Source organism: Natrix helvetica, assembly GCF_964273705.1.
Source record: "Natrix helvetica genome assembly, chromosome: 1".
Lineage (NCBI taxonomy): Eukaryota > Metazoa > Chordata > Lepidosauria > Squamata > Natricidae > Natrix > Natrix helvetica.
The window spans coordinates 274,894,069-274,906,036 of record NC_138548.1 but is presented as its reverse complement, the minus strand read 5'-3'; the positions used below and the strand labels follow the sequence as shown (position 1 = coordinate 274,906,036).

General features: G+C 35.2%; 1 protein-coding gene across 1 annotated transcript; it reads right to left on the bottom strand.

The window, feature by feature from the left end:
- Nucleotides 1–989: 989 nt before the first annotated feature.
- Nucleotides 990–8,904, bottom strand: YIPF5 (Yip1 domain family member 5). The gene is made up of 6 exons (XM_081957638.1): nt 8,748–8,904; nt 7,303–7,418; nt 5,747–5,919; nt 4,969–5,114; nt 3,635–3,816; nt 990–2,597 (listed from the first exon to the last, which is right to left on the bottom strand). The coding sequence occupies exons 2-6, from the start codon at nt 7,410–7,412 to the stop codon at nt 2,435–2,437; spliced, it is 774 nt and encodes a 257-aa protein (XP_081813764.1). The 5' UTR covers nt 7,413–7,418; nt 8,748–8,904; the 3' UTR covers nt 990–2,434.
- Between the last annotated feature and the right edge of the window lie 3,064 nt (nt 8,905–11,968).

Genomic DNA, 11,968 nt, shown 5'->3' with positions numbered 1-11,968 from the left:
TGAAGAAATAAATCTAAATATAGTCAATTTATCTGCTTGACCTTATTGGCAAGCTTGACATCTGAAAACTCTAAAATAGATACTGAGATTTCTCTTTGCAAAAACAGTGCTAATTCCTTCAGAAAAGTAGGCACTTCAATGTACTTTAATATGAAATCTAATAAAGCTTCATACTAATTTGCCCAAACAAATTATGCTAATCCATCTATTATCTTAAATTCCATCGGGATCTTCCATTAAAAAAATAATTGTATTGCCTATTGAATGATAAAGCAGACAATCTTGGAGATATGCTATATGTTTTTGCTAGAATCCCATTTGTCTGATAAGGTCCTCTGCTACATTTTCTCTTCTGGTTGTCCTATCATAAATAACACTTTGCAGTGACAAGCAGAAGTACTGAATGCTGTAGTATTATTACAAAGACCTCAAAAGCAACATGACACAAAATAGAATTATCCTAGAAGATTCAGAAGGCATGACATTTAAATCTAGAACTTTTGCCATGTTAAAAAATATACCACTATTAAATTCAAGCAACACTCTCATTTTTCAAAACATCTTACATTTTTAAAAGTCCAAGGCCATTCACAAAAGGTACTGGTTCAAATGTCTACCACAACATTGAGGGTAGATTTTATATAATTAAGAGTGTTGCAGAATCTGGTTTTCTGTTTTGAGTTCATTTTATTTAACAGAATTAACAGAATCAGAGGAAATCTTGGGGGTCTTCTAGTCCAACCCGCTGTTTAAGATAGTGAACATACCTAATACTTCTATTTTTCCAACAACAGCCCTGTGTGAGGTGGACTGGTCTGAAAGTAACTGGGCCAAAGTCATCCAGCTTGCTTTCATGCCTAAAGTAGGACTAAAACTCAGTCTCCTGGTTTCTAGCATGTTGCATTAACCACTACCAAACTATCTCTATCCTGTTGTTCTGCTACAAATGAATTCTAAGTATGTAGAGGCAGCAATAAAGAGAAACTACATTATTTGCCAACATTGCCTTTATGTAGGAAAGCCCAACAAAGCTGCTTCTAATGGTACAAAATATCCATCAATTGGGGCATTAGGATAGTTCATTTGCATGTGAAATCACATCAATTAAGCATCATACAGGGGGGGGGGGGGGAATGCCTAAATGTGGAATGTAGTTTATAATACAAATATCAGAAATTTGTGTGTGTAAATAAGTCTGAACTTCTTACACTGTAAGATATTTAATAGGTAAATCCAAACAATGTACGAAGAGGTCTGCAGTAACTCAGGAATTTTTGGGGGGGAGGGGGGCTGGAAATACAAAAAGAATTGCTATATTGTTCACCAGTATTGCTCAATGAGATACTTAAAAATGTCTACTTTTGTAATAAGCTTGTAAAGAACATACATGTTAGCCATTTCATTTTGTTATTCCATAACATTAAAGTAAGTCATTACTGCATTTTTTTAATGGTGTACACGGTTTCCATGTCAATTAAATCATTGTTTTTGTCATTATGGCTGAATCTGAACTCAATATTTCTTAATGACCATGACACTGTAGTTGTTTAAACTGCTTAAATCTGAGATGGATTCTACTACATCATAATTTAAATAATGTTTGCTCAGTGGGAATAAATCTTTATTCAAATAAATAGCTAAGCAATTCTGTAGTGGACAATATTACAGTAAAGAAAATTACTAAAAGGAAAAATGTAAGAACATTTTGAGAAAATTTAATCTGTGCGTTTTATACTAGACTGCAATACTGATATTTGTCGAAACTATTTTCTAAAACAAGCTTTTGGTGAACTATTGGAATTTTCAATTTTAGCATAAAAAGCACTTTCCCACATGTATATAAGATGACAGAACTATTTACAAAGTATACATAAAATGAAATAAACACAATAACTTTGAGCCTGGGTAGACATTTGGATAGTAAAGAAAAAGAATTAGAGGATTATAAAAAGGCTGAAAAATTATATATGGGATCTATTTTGTGTTTGCTTTCAGATTAAATGTTATTATGAGAAATTTTCTATTTTGCTAAGTTGCTAAAATGGGAAATGTTTGTCATTTAAATTTGTTGCTGTATATTACTATGGGAAAACATGTTAATGATTTCACTTTCTTTTGTCCATAAAAATTTCTGAATTACAAAATTTTTCAAAAATAACATTTTACAGGTTATAGGACTGAAAAGATTACATTTTAAACAGCATAATTAGCTTGTTTGAAAGCTGAAGCTTTTATAGGTCAATGTAAAAATGAATTTGAGAGTCCTATAAAAAGAAACACAAAAGGAACACTTTGTTATTGTTGTTCCAGACAATAATTCAAATATTAATCTTGAAAGATGGCAGCAAACAGTTGATTTCTGGTCCCAGTTTAAGGATCCCAAGTAAAAGCTTTCAGTTCGGCTCATTTAAGTCCAATAATTAAGACAGTCAGCTCAAAACACAGAAATGAGGGCGAAGACTCCATATAATAAAGCACAGGGATATGCTACTAGAAGTTGTTGTCCTTCCATTGCTAAGGCTGAGATGAAGAGCTTGGAGGCCGAAAAACTACACCATCCAATAATTCCAGCAGCAAGAATAATTCCCATCATGCCCCTGAAAACAACAATAACAGGAAAGGAATCAAGCGCTAATAATATCACATAACTCTGTATATACCAGAATAGTTTTACATTGGAGACATGCCAAGTGTGCTATCCAATTATACAGATTTTACGCACTAAATTATTTTCTGGCCAAAACTGTTGTTAACATTCCTAATTCAAATGTTCAAAAGCCTCCAACTGTCAATACAAAATCTTTCCATTGAATTAGTACTTATATGGATCTCAGTAAATTTGGAAAATGTATACATACCTGAATGTTATTGAGCTTTATGTAACACTTTAATATTAAATTATGTAACTATGATCTTGTTCTGAATTCGGTAAAATCAGATAGTGTTTCCTTTTAATAAGCTTCAGAAATTCACCTACTTTAGAAAGTCATAATTTTTCATGACTAATGTAAAATGTTATGGAATTGTTGCAAAGATAAAAAATAATGATAGAAGCTTGTATTGTACTTTGCATTACAGCATTTGTTTCTTATTTACTTATAATTAAAATGATTTTGAAAATAAGAAAATGAGAGGGGACAGGGAACCTTGTTAATGGGAAAGGACACATCCGCAGGATCAGACTGCCCACTTGGACTAAAGGATCCAACACAAAATATTCTGCTGAGAAGCTACTATTCCATAGTTTTAAACTAAAATGTTGGTGGTACTTGCATTTTGGAAGTGTTACAGTATCACATACTTTTTTTACTGGCTACATTTTGTTATTTAGATTGGTAGGTAGAATTTTAAAGAATGCTTAAAAAAAGAGATAGATTGAAAAAAAGAGTAAAAATTCAAATAATTTTCCCAGATTTGATTAAAATGTGTTCATTTGCAGCCAAATAGGACCCAAAATACAAACACTCTATAAATTAAAAAAAATGCACAAATCAAATTCAGTTTAAAATTATAAATAGTAAAGTATTTTTTTAAAATTCTACATAAATTCACATTCATTTGAGTACATTTTTATGGTGAGCAATAATATACAGTATTATTAAATGCCAATGTAAGGGTCTTTGGTATTACTTACTGTAGGGAAAATATAATTGCAAAGCCTGAAAGTATGATCATAGGAAGAAGACAATATCCTAGGACACTTGCAACACAACCAAATGAGACACCTGTCATACTCATCAGATTCAGGAGACAGAACATTCCTAGACACCCTATTGCACTAATTCCATATACATAGCCAAACTGAATTTTTCCAGCCTAAAAAAAAAAGGGGGGGGGAATACATTAACATTCTGGATGTATTTTAGGAAGAGATTTTGCAAAGAGACAGATAAAGCATACAAAATAAAATCAAGTGAGTACCAGATACATTTTTGGTAACAATGAACATTTCTGAAACCTTAGAACCTAAGATTATCTTTGTATTATTTCACATCCATGTTTCAAACTTTTTTTTACATTAGTTTAAAAAATAGGCTTCCCACATAAAATTAGTGCCACCATTCCACTGCTTTATATAATTCAACCAAGTTTAGAGGGAAATACCAGAAATACAAATATCTGTCTAGTGAACCAATTTAGAAGTAAAGCACAGCTGTTTGGATCCAGAGTAGAAGAGGTATTTTGGCAGGCGCCTGTGTGTGCTTACTGAATTTGTCAGCATCTCCTTAATAACACTGTGCTGTTTCCTGTGCTTGCTCACAGTGGCCACCATGATTTCAGGAAAATAACAAAGAACCACGGTGAAGTACAAAAAAGTTAGTAAACCCTGTTGCCATCTCCAAAGTGCTTTATTTTTAAAGAGGTATGCCTGAATTAAGTGCCGATAGATGCAGTAAGTATGCCCCATCTCTTCCAAAGCATCCTCTCCTCTTTGGATAGCTATGCATCCCTACAAGCTAGTTTTATAGAGACTTTTAATGCAACAGATGAAGCACCACTTAAGTATTTTTAAGGAGCATTGTTCATAAAAGTAATCCCAGAAATGTATCATTAATGCCTAAGTCTATATAAAAATACTATACCCATTAAAAAAGAAAAAGGGAAAAAAGGGAAGGGAGAGGAAACTGTAATTTCCTACCAAATTTTGAAGAATTTATATTTTTATGATAATTTATATATTACCCAGCCATTAACTGGGGGTTGGGGACCCCTGTTCTAAATTACACTGAGTGTAGTAAATGGGAATAGCCAGCAACAGTTCTTGCCTTTCTCACCTTGTGGATCAGGGGCAAGGTTCCAAATAATAACCGTAAGACTGTAATTCACATTCTTCAATAGAAATTATATTCAACGCTGTGTATCGGTTTTTATAAATTACTGTTTAAATAATCAAGTCTTGATTTCTGTTTGCTTTAAACTTGTAACTTTCAAACTGACAGGACTATATCTATAGTAATGAAATCTTACCAACAATAAGGTGGCTCCAAAGGCTAGGCAGAAGACCATAGGTCCTGCCAGATCAGTTTCATTCATAATGTTGCCATCTGCAGCTTTTAATGGGTGTAGTACTGTTAAAGTCTTCTGCCAGATATGGTCAAAATTTATTCCTAGTTCTGTAGATCAAATTAAGAACACAGATTTAATGGATTAATAAATGTAAGAGTCCTTCTCAATTATAGTTGCACCCCTTGTGGATTATAAAATGTAGAACATTCAACTAACAATAACGGACAACAGAAAATGACCAACCACCCAGATAGGGAAAAAACTACTAAACCAATTACGGAAACATAAAGTGCATCAGAAAAAAGGCTCATAATCCATTCTGCCCCTCCACCTGCTGAAACAAGAGAGATCTTCAGGGTTTTGCAGAAGCCTTGGACTATAGAAGTGGGTCCACACTTCTGTACTAAATTGGAGATCCACTTAGATCACCAAAGGTCAGAGACCAAGTATATAACTAGCTGCACTAGTCATCTTACTTTGTAAAAGATCATTCTATTTCAATTTTGTATGGTTTTTTTTCCTTTTGGTTTATTTAAGCTAAAGATCTTGATCTTAAGAGATTATGCCACTTAAGTAATTGAAGTGAAATTAAATGCCAAAGATGAAGTGAAATTAAATGTTAAAAACTGCTATTTACATTAACATACATACATGCACACAAACTTCATCATTATTCCTTTGTATTTTGGATCATGTATTTTGGCTGGCATGGAAATTCTGCAAGGAATAAAAATCAAACCTTCTAGTAATGGAGGTTCATCCTCAAAATTGTTTCCATAGAACGATTGTGATGAAGATGGAGTGTATGTTGGTGTTGGGTGAAAAATTTGACCAGTATATGGCTGTTGAGGTTGCATCATCTCTGGAGGGACATATCCACCTTGCTGAGGATAGTCATAGCCACCATATTGCCTGCAGAAAACAGAACTTAAATGTTTATCATATGAAAACAGAATCTTTCTTTATCACGGAGGCAAGTTTAAAGCATTACAATATTAGCTAAGTCCCAAAGTACCCATTCCATAACAAAGGCATCATTGTACACTGATAAGCACATTGATACAAACTGTAATTACTCTATATAGTCCCTGAAGAAAACATTTTTATTAAATTTGTTTGCCGCCCAGCTCACCACAAGTAAATTAATGAAATATATTTATATAACCATTATTTATATAAAGAAAACGAATACATCAATGTTTGAAACATATCAAAATTATTTACAGGATAATTTTGATTAAAATTACAAGCATTTATTTGACTTTACTTTCTAATATGACAAAATACAATTTCTCACTTTAAATTGTTATAACTTTCCAACTTATCCAACATTTTTCTCAAATTATTACCAAGTAAAAAGATATTACAATATAGTCCTTCATATCCTCTGATATTATAATATAGTCCTTCTTTCAAGATAATCTAGGCCATTACTTTGCTTTCCCATCTGCTGCCATATAAAATAATTGATACTAGCATACTTTGGGTTTTGTGACATATAGGTCACCATGTATCTATTGTGACATATAGGGACACTGCCAGACTTAAGGAAGAGGAGTTTTCAGTGTCAGTATTTTCAGAAAACTTTCTTGCAAGTAACCAATAATGTATACTTAAAGAGAAATTTTATACTGAAGAATGATTAACCCTTGCAACTTCAGATTCAATATTTTATTTGAATCAATAAACTAGCAATAGGTACATTATCTGGTAAGTGTGCCACATATTAAGAAGTACTATGGTAGTTCATGCTATATAAAAGAATTCAATATGCACTAGCATAACATCCGATTAGTATTAGCCTAACCAATTGCACTTATAACAGTCAACAGGTTATAAGTAATCTTGGTTGAGCATCAGTAAATGCTGCTGTTCAACTCAATATTTACATTTAGCCATTTTCTGAAATTCTTTTGATCCTGCATTATGGATTTATCTTAGGAGTTTCTTGTTTCCAGGAGATTGAAGTTACTTTGAGAAATGTGATCTAAATAAATAAGTGTGATCTAAATAAGTGATCTAAATCACTTGAGACTTTCAAGAAGAGATTGGACTGCCATTTGTCAGAAATGGTGTAGGGTCTCCTGCTTGAATGGGGTGGGGAATGGGTGGGGGGTAGACTAGATGACCTATAAGGTCCCTTCGAACTCTGTTAATCTGTTTTTAAATAAACAAAACCCTTCAGATATAAAAGTGGCATGATTGTCAGAAATTAAATAAAATTGAACACTTCAGTCAAATACAAATATGACAATAATATATTGGTTATTTAGAACAATAAAAAAATCAAATTACTTGCTATACGCTGCTCCTCCTCCAGCATCTGCTCCATATTGTTGTGCTTGATCATCAATACTGTAACTTGTCTGATAGAAATCCGTATTTAAATTATCAAATCCAGACATTGCTATCTGTAAAATAAATATTTCTGTTACTATTTTTAAAAACAACACCCAAAGTATAACTCTTCTATGAATAACTTCATCTATCAATCATCAAAAGTAAATTACACAATCTTTTGGGAGAAAATTATGTATTCAGTCAAACACTAAATTACTAGACACTTGCACTGCTGTGCATCCAAGTGGTTTACCCAAAAGGAATAAAGGACCACATCATTTTATAATCTAGCATCTGATTTTTCTCAAATTGCCTAAGGAAAGTACAAGTAGTCCTCAATTTACAACCACAACTGAGCCCAAAATTTTAATTGCTAAGCGAGACATTTGTTAAGTGAGTTTTGTCCCATTTACTACCATTTTTTGTCAAAGATGTTCCATTGACTTTGCTTGTCAGAAAGTCACAAAAAGGGACACTGCAACCGTCATAAATATGTGTCTGTTGCCAAGCATCTGAATTTTGATCATGTTTCTATGGGGATGCTGTAACGGTTGTTAAGTGTGCAAAACAGTCATAAGTCACTTTTTTTCAGTGATGTAACTTTGGTCATTTAACAAACTGTCATTTAACAAACTGTTGTAAGTCAAGGACCACCTGTACCATCTCCAACAGAACCTACAGCTATTATATTAAGATCTATATATTTTTCAATGTTTTCTATCATCCCTAAGGGAGGGTGCATAAGCGCACCAACGTGTCTACCGTTCCTGTCCTACGGTCCCCATTGATATGTACTCATTTTATGTGTTCATGGCCATGTTATACTTATTTATATCCATCTATTTGTACCAATCTTATGCGAAAATGTTGACAAATAAATATTTTTTTTAAAAAAAAATCAAAGTGTTGGTGCCACGCAATTTGGCAGTTCTAATACCACTAGGCTCAAGGTTGACTCAGCCTTCCATCCTTCCGAGATGGATAAAACGAGGACCCAGATCATTGGGGCAAAATATGCTGACTCTGTAAACCGCTTAGAGAAGGCAGTAAAGCACTGTGAATCGGTATATAAGTCTAAGCGCTATTTCTATTGCTATTAGACCTTCGGGGCGGCACAGAACACGCTGATGATGGAAAACACAGGATCCAGAGAACGGGAGAGGAAAAGAAACAACAAACCATTGGGTCTCGAGAGGCCACTAGCAGTATTAGGGCATCTCAGCCACGCACTCCGAAATCCCGTCCTTGCAGCCAGGGTGGGGGGTGTGGGTGGGGCGAAAAGAAGCGAAGGAAGATGCTCTTGGAACGATTCTCGCCGCTTGATATACGTTGCCCTGAAGGAGCGTCAGCTCTCTTGAGAAGCTCGGACACCACCCTGCTCCCCCTTTCCCGAAGCTCACCTTCCTCGGAAGCCTCCTTCCCCGGCGAGGCAACGACCCCCTCTCAACCTGCCCTCCTGGCGCCGTTGGGAGCGACCCCTTCTTCCTCTTATCCGCTTTATCTCGCTCTCTGGGAAGCTACGTGTCAGAGACCCAAGAGCAACCACTTCCGGGTTGCGGAAGCGAAGCGTCCGAACACAACGGACGTTTCCTAGCGGAAGCTACTCTCTCTCTCTCTCCGCATCTCCATGGTCAAACCTTCCAATCGGGATGAGAATGCCAAACGCGAGCGGGCGGGACTGGGTCAATATGCATAATAAGGATTTCAGCCTCTTCCTATAACTTTGTGCTTCCTTGTGGATCCCCTTATATATATATATACAAACAAGCTGGGGTATCCAACTATATTAAGGGGAAAAGGGGATCTTCTTTTATACTACTTTAAAAATGTGTATACAAATTTATTTTATACAAATACAAATTTATTATTTTATGCAAATACTTTACGCAGCTTTGGTAATAAGCTGTGATCTGGAGGGCAGTCAAATAGGTAGAAAAACTTGTTGCTCTCTAGCGATGCCCCTGATATGCGTCTCCACCCCCCCCAAAACACACACACACACACACACAAACACCAGAAATGGTAAAAAGAACAAGAAGAAAAAGAAGAGCCTGATTTTTGCACTCTTATATCTGATAGTTTTAGGTTGTGGTATAGAACAGAATAGAATTCAATAGACTAAAAATAGGCATAGGAATAAATAGGAATAGGAATAGAATGTAATTCTTTATTGGCCAAGTGTGATTGGACACAAAAGAAATTTGTTTTTGGTGCATATGCTCTCAGTGTACATAAAAAGACAATACAATACAATACAATACAATACAATAGTAGAGTTGGAAGGGACCTTGGAGGCCTTCTAGTCCAACCCGCTGCCTAGGCAGGAAACCCTATACAGTTTCAGACAGATGGCTATCTAACATCTTCTTAAAGACTTCCAGTGTTGGGGCATTCACAACTGGAGGCAAGCTGTTCCACTGATTAATTGTTCTAACTGTCAAGATACATTTGTTTTTATGGCCATGTATAATTGTGCCTGTTGCTCTCTTTCTGCATTAAATTTCCAAACTGATATTGCAGGATGCTAAAGTGTTAACAGATGGCACTTGCCAGGCTTCTGATCCTTGACTTAGACTTTTCCAGAAGTTACTTTCATTTTTGCAGAAGGGAAGTTGGCATGCTGTAAAGCAAGTTGGCAGCCTCCGGCCTCATCCTTATTTTTGACAGCGTTCAATGCTTTTGCAGGAAGTTATCACCTAGCCCTCTCCCAGAAAAATGAAATATCCTAGGAAATATTGAAAAGGCAGAATATTATATTTCCCTGGATGTGAAAAGGAAGAAACATGTTTTAAATTAAGAATAGCTCCCTGTAGCTTCCTGCCTCCACCCACTTTGTCAATGGGCCATTAAGAAGGCCAAGCCAGACCCTTTACATAATAAAGAGTTCTCCCCTTCAGCTCCAGGGGGATGGGATTAAGGCATGATAATATAAGCCTTCACCCAACTCCCCACATGGCATCTGAACTCAACCAAACCTGGATTCAAAACTCAGCCTAGAGGGTTGCCCTTGCATGGGCCCATGTGAGTCTGACAACCAATCAGAATACATTTCTTACACAGGAACAGGAAACAGATAGGTGGGGCCGAACAGATTATAAAAAACCCTGCAAGCCCTTCTTCAGACTCTTCTCTTCCCTTTTCTTCTTCTCCACCAACATTGAAGCATGTGATCACCTTTTCTGTTTAGGACTCAAGCCAAGTGGTCCTGTCCACCATTAAAATCATCTTTCCAAGCAGCCTCCATGTCTCCAGTGTCTTTTTCCCCACTTCGAGCCGAAGCCAGAAGGACATTTCTTCCAACAATTAGTTTGAAAATAGATCCACCTGCCCTGAATAGAATGGTTATAAATAAATAACCAGAAACGAACACTAAAAGGTTAGCCCGGATCATGCAGAAGGATGGAATTACTGGAGCTGACAGCAGTGGAAATATTTCCCATGGCTGCTGTAGTATGAATGAGAAAATATTTTCTAGACCATTTGTATGAGTTCCCACAACATGTACTCAAAATGTCCAAATGTGCCCAGTAAACCTCCAAAAGTGAAAATATCCACTCTGTAGCTCATTATAATTATTGGGATAATTGGGATTATCACTTCATTTAGTTTATAATATTGCTTCTGATAAGATATTCAAATACAAAGCTGATGTTTTCAGTGCTTTATATTTATTACTAGAAATAAATATACACTACAATGAGCTTTCGGCATGTAGAAAGAAATTACAAGGAAGAAAAAGAAAATCCAATGAGCTGAATATTCCCTGCCGCTAGTATCAGTTCTGGTTATAGGTACAATTTATGGAGGTTAGAAATGTAATCAGTCAGAAGTACAGTGAGGTCAAAAGGACAATCATGGAAACAGAAACCTTATAAAGCTGATTGGATGTAGAATTACACTTTAACAATACTTGCATAACAGTGGGCAGGTTTTGTGGGAGATAGAAGAATTATTTATCTTTTGTTTATGAGAGTTCCAAGACTTTAAATACAATTTCTATAAGGCAGAGCAGGTAATTCCTTCTAGTTGCTGAATCCTAATCCTTATTAGTTCTAGCAGATGATCAGAAATATTTGGAATTGTTATTTAAAAACTTCTTCAGGGCCTGTGTTACTAGATAGTATATAGAGAACTTGAGTTTGTACAATTTGCTGGAGTAACAAAATATAGGTGGTATTTTTAATTTTGCCTTTATGATCCATAACATAGAACATCCCATGAGTAATCTGCTTTGCTCAGTTCTTAATACGTTATTCAATCTTCTATTGTCCACCAGAAGATAAATTTTGGGTTCAAAATTGGCATGTTTTGTGTATCATACAAAATCATAGCAGTCTGTCTTTTATCCTTCATTATGTCAATAATTATAATATTGCATTCTATCTATAACCAAAAATAGTCTCTTGAAATACGGCTTTGTTATTTTCATGATGTATTCTTTTACTCTGGATTTAAGCAGGGTATTTTGAGGCTGTTGATAGGTGAGATATTGTTGAAAATAATAACAGCAAACATTTGAAGAAAATATTAAGGTTACCTCTCAAGAAAAGGAAATGAAACACCTGATGTTCAATGAAAAATGTGGTTCTATTAAGATTTTTAGCATCATGCCTGCTATTAG